The sequence below is a fragment of the Amblyraja radiata genome, chromosome 8 (assembly GCF_010909765.2).
Source record: "Amblyraja radiata isolate CabotCenter1 chromosome 8, sAmbRad1.1.pri, whole genome shotgun sequence".
Classification (NCBI taxonomy): Eukaryota; Metazoa; Chordata; class Chondrichthyes; order Rajiformes; family Rajidae; genus Amblyraja; species Amblyraja radiata.
In genome coordinates, this window is record NC_045963.1 from 74,989,303 (window position 1) to 75,006,115 (window position 16,813).

A 16,813-nucleotide genomic window follows, 5' to 3' on the forward strand; every position below is an offset into this window, starting at 1 on the left:
CCGTTCCTGCCTTCTCCCCATATCCCCTGACTCCGCTATTTTTAAGAGCCTTATCTAGCTCTCTCTTGAAAGCATCCAGAGAACCGGCCTCCACCGCCCTCTGAGGCAGAGAATTCCACAGACTCACAGATTCCTCCAACATCGGGAACATGTTTCCTACCTCTAGCGTGTCCAAGCCCTTAACAATCTTATATGTTTCAATGAGATATCCTCTCATCCTTCTAAACTCCAGGGTATACAAGCCCAGCCGCTCTATTCTCTCACCATATGACAGTCCCGCCATCCCGGGAATTAACCTGGTGAACCTACGCTGCACTCCCTCAATAGCAAGAATGCCCTTCCTCAAATTAGGGGACCAAAACTGCACACAATACCCCAATACTCACTAGGGCTCTGTACAACTGCAGAAGGACCTCTTTACTCCTATACTTGACTCCTCTTGTTATAAAGGCCAACATGCCATTCGCTTTCTTCACTGCCTGCAGTACCTGCATGCTTACTTTCATAGACTGTTGTACAAGGACCCCCAGATCCCGCTATACTTCTCCTTTACCCAACTTGACGCCATTTAGCTGGTAATCTGCCTTCCTGTTTTTGCTACCAAAGTGGATAACCTCACATTTCTCCACATTAAACTGCAGCTGCCATGCATCCGCCCACTCCCCAACCTGTCCAAGTCACCCTGACGTTCCTGAACACATACTGGGTGGCACGGTGGCGCAGCGGTAGAGTTGCCGCCGTACAGCGACAGAGACCCGGGTTCCATCCCGACCACGGGTGCTGTCTGTACGGAGTTTGCACGTTCTCCCCGTGACCCGCGTGGGTTTTCTCCGAGATCTTCGGTCTCCTCCCACATTCCAAAGACGTACAGGCTTGTAGGCTAATTAGCTTGGTATCAATGTAAAATTGTCCCTAGCGTGTGTAGGGTAGTGTTAATGTTTTGGGACGACAGATGGCACAATGGGCTAAGTGTTCGGTTGGCAACCGGAAGGTAGTCGGTTCGAATCCCGCTTGGAGTGCATACTGTCGTTGTGTCCTTGGGCAAGACACTTCACCCACCTTTGCCGGTGTGTGAATGTGTGTGAGTGATTGGTGGTGGTCGGAGGGGCCGTAGGCGCAGATTGGCAGCCACGCTTCCGTCAGTCTGCCCCAGGGCAGCTGTGGCTACAGAAGTAGCTTACCACCACCGAGTGTGACTGAGGAGTGAATGAATAATGCGATGTAAAGCGCCTTGAGTATTAGAAAGGCGCTATATAAATCCCATCCATTATTATTATTATTATTAATGTGCGGGGATCGCTGGTCGGTGTAGAGTCGCTGGGCAGAAGGGCTTGTTTCCATGCTGTATCTCTAAACTAAACTAAACTAAACGTCCATTGAAAAATAACGGAGAAGAACAAGTATTTTGACATTCGTAACACAGGGAGTTAGTTCAACCATTTCCAATCCAAGGATGTAAACGTAATCTCTCCGAAATGGACAACAAAATTAGAAATGTTCTATTCTCCTCTCTCTTTAATAATAATAATGGATGGGATTTATATAGCGCCTTTCTAATACTCAAGGCGCTTTACATGTTACATCTCAATGACATTTTATTTGTTGCCTTCCTCCCTTCCATTGCTACACAGAGTCTGATATCCAGCACATTCTATTTCTATTTCTTTCTATTTCTATTCTCAGTGAGAGTGCTGGAGTAAACTCAGCGGGTCAGGCAGCATCTCTGGAGAACATGGACTGGTGACGATTTGGATCAGGGCTCTTCTTCAGAAGAAGGCTTTGCCTTCCATCACAGTGAGGAGGAGATTCACTGTGATGGATGTTTGTGTAAATTGTGTTGTCTCTTGGTTCTTTTTCTTGTGTGTACGACTGCAGAAACCAAATTTCGTTTGAACCTCAAGAGGTTCAAATGATAACAAATAAATTGTATTGTATTGTATTGTAGGCTCCCGACCCGAAACGTCGCCTATCCATGCTCTCCAGAGACCCCTCTTGACCTGCTGAGTTACTCCAGCACTCTGTCTCTTTTTTATTTGTTGCAAACCAGCATCTGCAGTTTCTTTGTCTACATTCTCACCGAGCTTAGGGCAGGCTACAAACACAGGATTCACCATGCGCATCTTAACTTCACAGCAAGGCACACAATAGTTCCCATGCCTTTTCTGCTTAATTACACAAGAAAGCACAAACAACTCCATTTGCAAGCTGGATCTAACAGAGGCAACACATTTCATGATACGCTGAATATTCTCACATTTTAAATCTGCTGCTTTCATTCATAAGTGATGGAAGGACTCGTCACATATATTGAACGGCTAACACAGAAGGAACGATATTCGTGCCTTTACATTATTTTTTCATGTTTAACAGACCTACCTTGATATGTAGTCGCTGATGCCAGAATGCTCGATGTATACCATGGTAACAGAGTTATTTTCAAATGGTTCTCGGAAATAATGTGGTTAAAATGAATCATAGCATCATGGAAATAGGTATAGCTTGAACACCCAATAGATACAAATCTGCATCATTATCTTTTATGTAATTTGTTCAAATGCTTTGTTATGTAATATAATTTCATGCTCCTCCAGCATGCCATTTTCCTTTTTAATTTTTTTCTGACCTACTGTGGATACAAATTTAGTTATTTGATGGAAAGGACTGTAATTATTGGTACTCGAATGGAAAGATGATGAAGTTTATGCTAAAATCTGTCCTAGATAAAATAATTTAAAGTGGTACAATGTTGAACCCAAAGAACAAAGGTCTGGTATAGGATAGAAGTGATGAAGGTCATCATAAGGTCATCAGTGATAAGAGTAGAATTAGGCCATTCGGCCCATCACCGGGATCTCTGGTTTCCTCCCACACTCCAAAGGTGCACAGGTTTGTAGGTTAAATGTGTAGGAAGGAACTGCAGATGCTGGTTTAAACTGAAAATAGACACAAAATGCTGGAGTAACTCAACAGGACAGGCAGCATCTCGGGGGAGAAGGAACGGGTGACGTTTCGGGTCGAGACCCTTCTTCAGACTGGAGTTAATTGGCATTAGTAAAAATTATAAATTGTCCCCAGTTTATAGGATAGTGCTAGTGTACAGGGATCGCTGGTCAGTTAGGGTGGGCCGAAGGGCCTGTTTCCATGCTGTATTTCTAAACAAAACTATATTCTGCACTCTGTATCTGCCCCTTTGCTCTACCTATAGTCCTTGAGTTTGAACTGATTGTATCTATGTATGTTACATCTGATCTAGCCGGCATGTGTAGTTCCTTGTTTCTCCATGCCAAAATAATATTTTCTCAGAATCAGAATCAGAATCAGAATCAGATTTTATTCGCCAAGTATGTTTTGCAACATACGAGGAATTTCATTGGCCAGGTCAGTCATACAATTAAAAGCAACAGATCACTAAAAAACGCATTTTAACATGAACATCTACCACAGTGACTCCTACACACTCCTCACTCTGATGGAAAGCGAAATAAAGTTCAAGTCCTTCCCTTAGTTCTTCCTCGGTCGTGGGCCTCGAGCCCCCGTTGACGGGATGATCTTGACTCTCGCAGCCGGCGGCGTTCAGGCACTCCGCGTCGAGGCGATCAGTTCCTGCATCGGGGGGGATGTCAGCTCCCCCGCGCCGGGCGATCGAACCTCGCGTCGGGGCTGGTCGAACCTTCCGCGACGTTTCAGCCTCACCCGAGACTGCGAGCCCTTGATGTTGATTCCATGGTGGCTGCGGTGGGAGCGATCCCAGGCAAGGGATCCCAGGCAGAGAGCCCGGAGAATGTGATCTGAAAATTAATCACATCTCCGGGAAGGTAAGAACTTGAAAAAAAAGTTTCCCCCAATCCCCCCCCCTCCTCCCACATAAAACAAACCGAAGAACATTAAAACAAACTTTTAACGCGCCAAAAAATAACAAAATGGATGACAAAACGAACAGACTGCCAGCGGAGCAGACATCGCCCCAGCGCCCCTGGTGGTTTCTGTAGATAATTAACAACTTTACATTCAATTCAAAGGCATCCTGTTTATATGCTTCAATAAGTTTCATTATGGTTGGATTGTTTAATGGTAATTGTTGGGGAATAACTTTTTTTTTGTAAAGATTCATTTCACCACCCAGCTTTCTTCTGACTTCATTAGATACCCTATTTTGTTCTCCAAAACATCTATCTATCGTTAGTTTCTGATGGCGGACATGATATTTAGTTTAAGAAAGAACTGCAGATGCTGGAACAATCGAAGGTAGACAAAAATGCTGGAGGAACTCAGCGGGTGAGGCAGTATCTATGGAGGGAAGGAAATAGGTGATGTTTCGCGTCGAGACCCTTCTTCAGACTGAACTCTTCGAACCCTTCTTCGGACTTTAGTTTAGTTTAGAGATGCAGCAAGGAAACAGGTCCATTGGCCCACCAAGCTAACCAGCGATCCCCCATACACTAACACTATCCTACACACACTAGGGACTTCTTTAGACTTTGGAGATACCAGCGCGGAAACAGGCCACTTTGGACCACCGAGTCAACACCGACCAGCGATCCCCATAGACTTGGTCTATCCTATACACTAGGGACAATTTAGAGAATCCAATTAACCAACAAACATGTACGTCGTTGGAGTGGGGAAGGAAATCGGAGCATCCGGAGAAAACCCACGCAGGTCACGGGGAGTAGGTGCAAACTCAGGATCGCAGTCAGGATCGAACCCGGGTCTCTGATGCTGTGAGGAAACAGCTCTACTGCTGCACCACCGTTGCATTTCATGAGCTACAACACAAAGTGCTGGTGTAACTTAGCTGGGTCAGGCAGGCTTCTATCTAAGTCAATGGGACAAAGGCTGTGCTAAGTGTTGTTGCTTCAGGGAAAACCCTTTGCACCATTTGCCAATTTCAAAAAGAAGCATTTACTCTCTTTCTATCTTACAATTTCAAAAGGACAGCCTGTGAATAACCACTCTGGCAGTCTGAAGAAGGGTTCCAACACAAATCCTCGTCTATCCATGTTCCCCATAGATGATGCCTGACCCGCTGAAATACTCCAGCATTTTGTGTTCTACTTAAGATTCCAGCATCTACACGTCTCTCTTCAAATGAGGAACTCCTTGGGCTAAAAAGATAATAGCATAACTACAATAGACAATAGACAATAGGTGCAGGAGTAGGCCATTCGGCCCTTCCAGCCAGCACTGCCATTTAACGTGATCATGGCTGATCATCCCCAATCAGTACCCCGTTCCTGCCTTCTCCCCATATCACCTGACTCCGCTATCTTTAAGAGCCCTATCAAGCTCTCTCTTGAAAGTATCCAGAGAACCGGCCTCCACTGCCCCCTGAGGCAGAGAATTCCACAGACTCACCACACTGTGTGTGAAAAAGTACATCTAAAAACTGCAGTGTTTACTGATTTCTAAAGAAGCACTTACTTTTATAGCGGCATACAGCACGGAAGAAAGCCCTTTGGCCCAACTCGTCCATGCTGACCAAGGTGCCCCATTTTAATGATTGTCAGAGCTCAAATTGGTGGAACAACACCTCATATTTCACTTGGGCAACTTACACTCCAGCAGTATGAACAGTGACATCTTTAACTTCAAGTAACCCTTGCTCTCCCTCTCTCTCCATCGACTCCCCCTTCCTGGTTCTGGCTGCCTCTGATTGCATTTTATCTCTGTTTCCTTTTGTTGTTACCTACTCCCAGCTAACAATCATCTATTCTATAGTTTCCTTGATCTCCATTCCCTTTGTCCTGTTTTCACACCTTACACTTCCTTATCTACCGTCTTCCGTGTCCATCTTCCATGTTTCAAATGTTGACATCGCTGTCATCGTCCGTCCTGAAAGCTTCCGGCGACAATCACTTGTTGCAATAGATGATGGTGGTAGCAGAATTAGCTCAGGATACTTCCAGTCTCCAGCCCCGCCACATGGACACTTCTGCTATGGGGCCTTCCTTATCTATGTATCTCCCTCTCTCCTGACATCAGTCTGAAGAAGGATCTCGACCCGAAACGTCACCCGTTCCTTCTGTCCAGAGATGCTGCCTGTCCCGCTGAGTTACTCCAGCATTTTGTGTCTATCCCCATTTAAACTAGTCCCATCTGCCCGCATGTGACCCATATCCCTCTTAACCTTCACTACGTATGTTCCTATCTGTGTCTTTTAGATGCTGTTATAGTCCCTGCCTCAACTACCGATTAGAGGGAGTTAGATGTGGCCCTTGTGGCTAAGGGGATCAGGGGATATGGAGAGAAGGCAGGTACAGGATACTGAGTTGGATGATCAGCCATGATCATATTGGATGGCGGTGCAGGCTCGAAGGGCCGAATGGCCTACTCCTGCACCTATTTTCTATGTTTCTATGTTTCTACCTCCTCTGGCAGCTCGTTCCATACACCCACCAACCTCTGAATGAAAAGTTTGCCCCTCTGGTTCCTATTAAATCTTTCCCCTCTCACCTTTTGCTTACTATCGCAACGTATAAGAAACATTTGGACTGGTACATGGAGGGGATATGTTTAGAGGGAAACGGGCCAAACACAGGCAAGTGGGACGAGCGTAGATGGGACATGTTGGCCGACAAGGGCAAGTTGGGCCGAAGGGCCTGTTTCCATGCTCGATGACTCTGTGACTCATCATTTTGCACTTTTAAAACAACAGCCCAAACATAACTGAGCTCTGGCTATCTGAAGAAGGGTCCCGACCCAAAACGTCACCTATCCATGTTCTGCACAGATACTGCCTGACCTGCTGAGTAACTCTAGCACTTGACGTTCCATGCAAGACCCCAGCACCTGCAATTCCTGGTGTCTCTTTCATAATACTCCTCTGCTCAGTTTCTTGTCACGTGCACTGAGGTACAGTGAAAAGCTTTTGTTGTGTGTGCTAACCAGTCAGCGGAAAGACAATACATGATTACAATCGAGCCAATTACAGTGTACCGATACATGATAAGGGAATGACGTTTAGTGCAAAGTTAAGCCAGCAAAGTCGGATCAAGGATAGTCCGAGGGTCACCATTGAGGTAGATAGTGGTTCAGCTCTGCTCTCTGGTTGTGGTCAACCTCCTGATTGTGAACTCCTTGGGCTAAAATTAATTAGCTTTACAGCAGCATCACTAAATCTAAAACCTGCACTGTTTGCCAATTTAAAAATACGTACTTACTTTTGTGTTGAGACTCGTGACCCTTCTTCGGACTGAAAGTCTCTTTTCCCGTGACTCTCAGTCTGAAGAAGGGTCTCGACCCGAAGCGTCACCCATTCCTTCTCTCCAGAGATGTTGCCTGTCCCTGTTGAGTTACTCCAGCTTTTTGTGCCTATATCTTTTGGGACGACAGATGGCACAATGGGCTAAGTGTTCGGCTGGCAACCGGAAGGTAGCCGGTTCGAATCCCGCTTGGAGTGCATACTGTCGTTGTGTCCTTGGGCAAGACACTTCACCCACCTTTGTCTGTGTGTGAATGTGTGTGAGTGATTGGTGGTGGTCGGAGGGGCCGTAGGCGCAGATTGGCAGCCACGCTTCCGTCAGTCTGCCCCAGGGCAGCTGTGGCTACAGAAGTAGCTTACCACCACCGAGTGTGACTGAGGAGTGAATGAATAATGCGATGTAAAGCGCCTTGAGTATTAGAAAGGCGCTATATAAATCCCATCCATTATTATTATTATTATCTTCGGTTCAAACCAGCATCTGCAGTTCTTTTCTACAAACCTTTCATTTAGGACTTAGATGAGGACAAACTTTTTCACCCAGAGAGTTGTGAATCTGTGGATTTTCACCCAGAGAGTTGTGAATCCAGAACCAGGGGCCACGGTTTCCAGAACCAGGGGTCACAGTTTAAGAATAAGGAGTAAGCCATTTAGAACGGAGACAAGGAAACACTGTTTCTCACAGAGAGTGGTGAGTCTGTGGAATTCTCTGCCTCAGAGGGCGGTGGAGGCGGGTTCTCTGAATGCTTTCAAGGGAGAGCTAGATAGGGCTCTTAAAAATAGCAGAGTCAGGAGTTATGGGGAGAAGGCAGGAACGGGGTACCGATTGGGGATGATCAGCCATGATCACCTTGAATGGCGGTGCTGGCTCGAAGGACCGAATGGCCTACTCCTGCACCTATTGTCTATTGTCTATTGAATTCTCTGCCACAGAAGGCAGTGCAGGCCAATTCACTGGATGTTTTCAAGAGAGAGTTAGATTTAACTCTTGGGGCTAAGGGAATCATTTCTCTTAGGGCTAATAGAATAATTTAGTTAGATTCAGCTCTTAGGGCTAACGGAATCAAGGGATATGGGGAGAAAGCAGGAACGGGGTACTGATCTTGGATGATCAGCCATGATCACATTGAATGGCGGCGCAGGCTCGAAGGGACAAACGGCCTACTCCTGCACCTATTGTCTATGTTTCGATGTCTCTACTCACTTTTTTTCTATCTTGTCATTTGACAAACGGCAGCCTAAGAATAACTGTGCTCTCGCCCGCAGGCAAAAGAGATGCGGCAGATGGTGAAGCTGGAGGCCGAAATGGCTCGTCGACCAGCGACAGTGGTCTGAATTCCCCAGAAGCCGACTGAGGCGACACACACATCCGTCACGCACGCACGCAACGAATGACGACGTCCAAACACCACCGACCCCCAGTCACAACTTCGCCATCTCTTCTTACCTCACCAACCTTTTTTGTAGCCATCTATTTTCAGTATCAAAGATTCGACATACACTGATACAAGTGGCTTCGATGTCAAGAGCACTTTAAAGATTGTTAATTCCATTTAATACGTGTCCCCAAGTAATGTTACTTTCATCGCCAATTCCTGGTTAAGGTAGTCCGTAAAGCCAGTGTCGGGATTTCATTTCAAATTCAAGTTCAGATTCACACTTATTGTCACATGCCACGACCGATTAAGGTGCAGTGATATTTGAGTTACCATACAAGTAAAAATCAAAACACAATACACAATACATTTAACATAAACATCCACCACAGTGGAATCCACATTCCTCACCGTGATGGAAGGTTATAAAGTCCAGTCATCTTCCTCCTTTGTTCACCTGTGGGTGGTCGAGGCTTTTCAACCATCAGCGCTGCCTCTGACTACAGTCCGCTGTTCAAGTGGTTTAACTAACAGCTGTTAGATGGTAAAATGGTAACTTCAGCGGGAAAGGAACTGCAGATGCTGGTTTATACCCAAGATAGACGCAAAGTGCTGGGGGAAACTCAGCGGGTCAGGCAGCATCTCTGGAGAAAAAAGGATGGGTGACGTTTTTCGTGTCGGGACCCTTCCAGCATAGCAGGTACGGGGATGGGATGGCGGAAAGTCAAAGAACTATAAATGAAATGCACAGGAATGGAAAGGTTACACAACAGGACCTACCTTGTGATCTGCAAAGAAGTCTTTTATCCAATGTGATCAGTGTCTAAATGTACAATCATTGTCAATATATATATATATTGAGTCTGAAAAAGAGTCCCAACCCGAAACGTCGCCTGTCTGTTCCCTACAAAGATGCTGCCTGGCCCGCTGAGTTACTCCAGCACTTTTACTCATATAGATATGGGCCAGATACTTTAGGGTAGCACAGCGGGTAGAGCTGCTGCCTCACAGCGCCAGAGGCCCTGGTTTGATCCCGACCTTGGGAGCTGTCTGTGTGGAGTTTGCATGTTCTCCGTGACCGCGTGGGTTTCCTCTGACTGCCTCACTTCACCCAAAGACGTGCAAGTTTGCAGGTGAATCGGCCCCCTGTAGTGTGTAGGGGGTGGATGAGAAAGTGAGATACCATAGAACTAGTGCGATGGTCAGCATCACCATGGTGGGCCGAAGGGCCTGTTTCCATGCTGTATCTCTAGATTAAAGATATGCACACCATTGCTGGTCTGGCTGTAGAACACTTTATCAATTATATTTAAATTATAAGATATATTACTCACGATTTGGGGTGCCTAGGCCATAATTACAGTTTCAACGAGAAAGATCTTGCCCGTGTAATATATTGCCAAAACCTTTTGACTCTCCAAGTACACGGGATGGCACGGTGGCGCAGCGGTAGTGTTGCTGCCTTACAGCGCCAGGGACCCGGGTTTGATCCGTACGGCTGCTTGTCTGTACGGAGTTTGTACCTTCTCCCCGTGACCTGCGTGGGTTTTCTCCGGGTGCTCCGGTTTTTCCTCCCACACTCCTAAGAAGTGCAGGTTTGTAGGTTAATTGGCTTCGGTAAAGATTGTGATTTGTCCCCAGTGTGTGGAGGATAGTGCTGGTGTACGGGGACCCGTGGTCGGCGCAGACGCGGTGGGCTGAAGGGCCTGTTTCCGCGCTGTGTCTCTAAAAAAATTAACCAAACTACAAGACAAAACATTGATTATCATAATTGGTTATAAAAGTAAAAACGGTTTCAAGGAGGTGGTTCACTATTCCCCACATCAACAACAACAAACACCACATCCAGAAAAATTCAACTCAGCATCAGTTTTACGCACTATAACAATAACAGTATCGAACCCTACTTCGCCACTAATGTAACCATTCCTTGTGCTACATGTCTCATTACACAGTCCTGCATAATAAATTAATATATTGTACCAAAAAAACAAAAATAATTGAGAAACAGTGAATCAGGGAGTCCCAATTGATATTCTAGGCACATAATGTGAACAAATTCTATATTATTACACTTGTGCAGGAATGTGGAGGGTCTATTTCTGATCAATAACAAATAATAAAACATCGAACATTATTTTCTGAGGTTTGGACAAAGATTTGGAGTAAGATTCTTGTAATCCAGCCAGCAAGTCAGAAAGAAAAATACGCATCACTCTGCACCAGAGATTCAAGAATCACTTTCCTTGTAAGTGAATGAGTGGTGTTCTTCGGGCAAAAGTTGAAATTCAAAGCATTTCCCATTTGGCTAGTGAAACACTGAACAGAGGCAAATAATTTATGATAATGTGTCTTTAAATGTAACATTAAATGATCATCGTTAAGAATGCTGCTTGTAGCAAAGGGCAAGGGTCGCTAAAATGCACCATTTTATCTCTTGTAAAACGCTTTGAAGAGAGGGGTCAAATCTGTGTCGAAAAACTATTTTTAAATGTTGTTGCCAAATGATGTTATCTGATGTACATTAATGATCGAAACACTTTTTTTTTCCATTTTGACAGAAGCGCCGTACAACAGAAAGCAAACTTAGTAATGTTGAAAATATTGTCATGAAATATTGTCTGTAAATATGTATTAATACCATACCCATCATTTAAGACCAAAATGTGTTTTAAGGCATATCAATTATACTAAGGGCTGTGTAATTGTGTAAAACTTGCAGACTTGCTAAGAATATATTTGTCTATGGGAATGCAAAATTTGTGTTATCAGCCATTTTGAGGAATCCTTCTCCAGCGAGCCATTTACCCCAGTAAAACAGGTAGCTTTGACAGCACGTCCATTATGGTATTGTATATGTAGGTATTACCGAAATGTATTGCATAACTACTGTAACAATCCTTTCAACGTACCTCTGATGAAACTAACTGGTACTAGAATTGCTGCTTTCACAAGGAAACAAAGTGCGATGTCAAAACATTGGAATCATCTAAATTCTGCAACTCGGGTATATAGATTTTAAAAGAAAACTTCTATTTGCTGGTAGATACTGCCTTTAAATGGCTGTTTTACATTGAATGATTGTCCTGCTGCTTATAGAATTAGCGATAGTAGGTTTGCTGAGAAATCATGTATTGGTTTTGTTTAAATATATATATTATATATAGAAAGAGAGATTTGGTGAAAGGTGTTTTATATTTATAATGTGTCTCAAATTACAAGGTAGAAGATCATGAACCTTAATCAATGTTCTCTTGATTCTTTAATACGATTTTATAGTTTCTGTACCCCCATTATAATTAAACAAACAAAACTGAGAAGTCAGTGGCTGGCTGGAGTACTGTTTTATAGAAAAGCCAATAGTGAAAGGCCTGGATAGAGTGGGTGTGGAGAGGACATTTTCACCAGTGGAAGAGTCTAGGACCAGAGGGCACAGCCTCAGAATAAAAGGACGTTCCTTTAGAAAGGAGATGAGGAGGAATTTCTTTAGGCACAGGGTGGTGAATCTGTGGGATTCATTGCCACAGACGGCTGTGGAGGCCAAGTCGATGGATAATTTTAAGGCAGAGATCGATAGATTCTTGATTAGTACGGGTGTCAGGGGTTATGCAGAGATGGCAGGAGAATGGGGTTAGGAGGGAAAGATAATCAGCCATGATTGAATGGTGGTGTGGACTTGATGGGCCGAATGGCATAATCATCAATGAAATAATCATCTTGCTATATCACAGTTTTTTTGCAATTAGAAACAAACTTCTTGGAACTATTTACAAATTTTGCTTCACCATAATGCAGTCACTTTAAGAATAATACGAGTTTTAATTTCCTAAAACATATTCAGATTGGTGTTGAAAAGAAAAGGCAAGAATAGAAAATATACTGTTAGTGCTACATTTGAATCATTTTTCACTCCTAAGTTTTAAAAGAGGTAAATAAACCCAGTTTAGGTTCAAAATGATTTGAATGCCAGTTATGGTTAGTTTAGAGATACAGCACGGAAACAGGCCCTTCGGCCCACGCAGTCCTCGCCAACCAGTGATCCATGCACACTCATGCTATCCTACACGCATTCGTGACAATTTTACAATTATACCAAGCCAATTAACCTCCAAACCTGCACCTCTTTGGAGTGTGGGAGGAAACCGGTGCACCCGGAGAAAACCCACGCAGGTCACGGGGAGAACGTACAAACTCCGTGCAGGTAAGCACCTGTAGTCAGGATCGAACCCATGTCTTTGGCGCTGTATAGCAGCAACTCTACCCCTGCGCCACCGTGCCGCCCATATACCTCACACAATAACTGCATATCATCTGCCCCAAGAGTAAAAAAAATATCAAGTGCCCCCCCAATGTCCCATAGATAAGAGGTGAGTAGTCCTGAGCTACTATCTACCTCATTGGAGATCTTCCAACTATCTTTAACCATCTTTCGCTGGATTTTATCTTGCCCTAGCTCTTGTGTATGCCCCAGCTGAGTACTGCGCACCTGTATGGGGTAGTAGTAGACATACTAGCCTGGTAGGCACGAGCCTGAACAGCACCTCGCGAACCATCACTGGGTGCCTTCAACCTACTCCAGTCGAGCAGCTCCCTATACTTGCAGGCATTCTGCCTACAGGGATCCGAAGGCAAGCCGCAACTCTGGCACTATCTCATCGTGCCATGGACCCAGATCACCTCCTCCATCAGGCTATCAGCAGAGAGCAGAGGCCACCCCGACTGAAGTCCCGTCACCCCTTTGCTCCACATGGAAAATAACTCAGAGCATCCATCCAACCAACTGAGACAAAACTCACTGGATAGCCACCAACTGGTCACAGGAGTGGAAGGCAACCTCATCTCCATTACACAGCTACATCTCTTCACCAGATAAAAGCTGTCCAGGGTCTGACCTCCCCAGAGGAGCATGGATGGGTGAAGCTCAACAGACTTGGTACTGGAGTTGGGCGTTTCAACGCCAGCGTGTGGAGATGGGGGCTCCCTCTGCCAGAGCCCAGCCTGTGAATGTGGAGCAGAACAACAGACAGCCAACCATGTCATCTCTGGGTGCCCCCTCTACCACCCACCAAATGGAGCTGTGTCAGGGCCTGGCAGACATTGACGGCGACACAGACAACAACCTGGCAGCTCAACACCTGGCTTGAGATCTAACTATTCCTTTGGTTTATTTATGTTTCATTCGCAAGAAGAAGAAGCTCTTGCACTTAACGTTACACCCTTCATCCTGTATCTGTACCCTGTGGACGGCCCGATTGTAATCATGCATAGTCTTCCCGCTGACTGGCAAGCACGCAACAAAAAGCTTTTCACAGCACCTCGGTACAAGTGACAATATTAAACCAAACTAAACTCATATCAAAGTTCCTAATTATGCAAATATATATTTGTGTCAATGCTTAACAAAATGTTGAAAAACCCTTTGTCATTTTTAAGCACTGAAACATAGAAAATATGAGCAGGAGGAGACCATTCAGCCCTTCGAGCCAGCACCGCCATTCATTGTGATCATGGCTGATTGTCCCCAATCAATAACCCGTGCCTGCCTTCTCCCCATATCCCTTGACTCCACTAGCCCCTAGAGCTCTATCTAACTCTCCCTTAAATCCATCCAGTCATTTGGCCTCCACTGCCCTCTGTGGCAGGGAATTCCATAAATTCACAACTCTCTGGGTGAAAAAGTTTTTTCTCACCTCAGTCTTAAATGGCCTCCCCTTTATTCTAAGACTGTGGCCCCTGATTCTGGACTCGCCCAACATTGGGAACATTTTTCCTGCATCTAGCTTGTCCAGTCCTTTTATAATTTTATATGTTTCTATAAGATAACCCCTCATCCTTCTAAACTCCAGTGAATACAAGCCTAGTCTTTTCAATCTTTCCTCATATGACAGTCCCGCCATCCCAGGGATCAATCTCGTGAACCTACGCTGCACTGCCTCAATCACAAGGATGTCCTTCCTCAAATTAGGAGACCAAAACTGTACACGATACTCCAGATGTGGTCTTACCAGAGCCCTATACAACTGCAGAAGAACCTCTTTACTCCTATACTGAAATCCTCTTGTTATGAAGGCCAATATTCCATTAGCTTTCTTCACTGCCTGCTGTACCTGCACGCCAACTTTCAGTGACCGGTGTACAAGGACACCCAGGTCTCGCTGCACCTCCCCCTTACCTAACCTAACCCCATTGAGATAATAATCTGCCCATTGAGATAATAATCTGGACAGGACAAAGTGATATTTTATCATTGCCCTTGGTGTGACCCAACACCATTTTGTTCCCTTGTCCAGCATGCTTTCTCAGCTAATCTTCCAATCAATTCAGTTCCTGCCTCTTAACCCCATTTCTATCAAACAGTTGACAACAAAATAGAAACATAGAAAAATAGATGCAGGAGTAGGCCAAACTAAACTAAAGTAAAAGATGAATATATATCACTGATCATAATGTTCTAGATTTAGGGAGCACTTTGATATTTTAATTCTACTCAATGCAATCTCTTGACATTGATGAAATAGTCCTAAAATGTAGAGTCTTTTTAATTTTCATCAACTTGGTTTTAACTTGTGCAGCATACAATACAATACAATACCGTTTATTGTCATTTGAACCTCAAATGAAGTTCAAACGAAATTTGGTTTCTGCAGTCATACAACAAGAAAAGAACCAAGGCACACACCACCACAATTTACACAAACATCCATCACAGTGAATCTCCTCCTCACTGTGATGGAAGGCAAAGTCTTCTCTCTCCCCTGCTCTCCATTCTTCTCACGATGTTAAAGCCGCGCCGGACGATGTAAGGCCCCGCTCCGGGTCGTTTTCAACCCCGCAATTCGGGCAGGAGAAGTTGCCGTTGCGGGAGCTCTGAAAAGTGGTCTCCCACCAGGGACCCGCGAGCTCCCGATGTCACCGGGCCTGTGGCTGGAGCCTCCAAGCTCCGGAGTCGGGTCGCAGCCGCGCGCTACCACACCTCTCCACGCTCCGAAGCCGGCCAGCTCCACGATGGTCAGTCCGCAGGCTCCGCGACTGGAGTCCCCAGGTCGAATCCGGTTGGAGGCCGCTCCACGGTGCTAGGCCCCAACGACAACGGAGACCCGACAGGGAAAAGGTCAGGTCCCCCGTACAGGGAAGAGATTTAAAAGTTTCCCCCACCCACACATATACACAGTTAAAATCAATATATAAACCACTACAAACTATACACTCAACGGGACAAAAATTAAAAAAAGACAGAGGGACTGCAGAGGCCGCTGCAAATGTCGGTTGCGCCACATTTAAGGGCCCGTCCCACGTAGACGATTTTTTAGGCGACTGCCGGTGACTAGAACAATTGTCGCCACTGTCGGCGAAAATTTTTCAACATGTTGAAGATTTTTCGTCAGTCACCTTTAGTCACCCAAAAAATCGCCTAAGTGGGGCAGGCCCTTTAAATTCCCAGTGAGTTCCACTGTAATTGGGGACATTTTTAAAACTAGAAAGCTTCAGTAGTAATGATAGACACAAAGTGCGGGAGTAACTCAGCGGGTCAGGCAGCATCTCTGGAGAAACGGAATAGGTCACGTTTCGGGTCGGGACCCTTCTTCAGACTGAGAGTAGAGTGGATGGGGGGGAGGGGCAGTGGAGATTAGAGGTGGGAAAAGACCAGAACAAATCGGGGCCGGCAACAGATGACCAAGGAAAGGTGGAGCCCACAATGGCCCATTGTTGGCTGGGGAAGAGATGATAACAAAGGGATACAAGAATGTGAACAGTGGAACTAGCAGAACATAGAAACATAGAAAATAGGTGCAGGAGTAGGCCATTCAGCCCTTCAAGCCAGCACCGCCAATCAATATGATCATGGCTGACCATCCGAAATCAGTACCCCGTTCCTGCTTCCTCCCCATATCCCTTGATTCTGTTAGCCCAAAGAGTAAATCTAACTCTCTCTTGAAAACATCCAGTGAATTGGCCTCCACTGCCTTCTGTGGCAGAGAATTGCAGATTCACAACTCACTGGGTGAAAAAGTTTTTCCTCATCTCAGTCCTAAATGGCCTACCCCTTATTTTTAAACTGTGTGACCTCTGGTTCTGGACTCCCCCAACATCGGGAACATTTTTTCCTGCATCTAGCCTGTCCAATCCTTTAAGAATTTAATACGTTTCTATAAGATCCCCTTTCATTCTTCTCAATTCCAGTGAATACAAGCCCAGTCAATCAATTCGTTCATCATATGTCAGTCCCGCCATCCCG

At 45.2% G+C, this 16,813-nt stretch overlaps 1 protein-coding gene across 2 annotated transcripts in view; it reads left to right on the forward strand.

Moving 5' to 3' along the window:
• The window catches only part of plcb4 (phospholipase C beta 4), a 445,314-nt gene extending 436,612 nt beyond the window's left edge, over nucleotides 1-8,702 (forward strand). For both annotated transcript variants that reach the window (XM_033026236.1, XM_033026237.1), the window contains one exon: nucleotides 8,468-8,702. In XM_033026236.1, coding sequence (XP_032882127.1) covers nucleotides 8,468-8,556 — 89 coding nt within the window. In that variant the 3' untranslated portion in view covers nucleotides 8,557-8,702. The remainder of the gene's footprint in view (nucleotides 1-8,467) is intronic.
• Nucleotides 8,703-16,813: the final 8,111 nt, after the last annotated feature.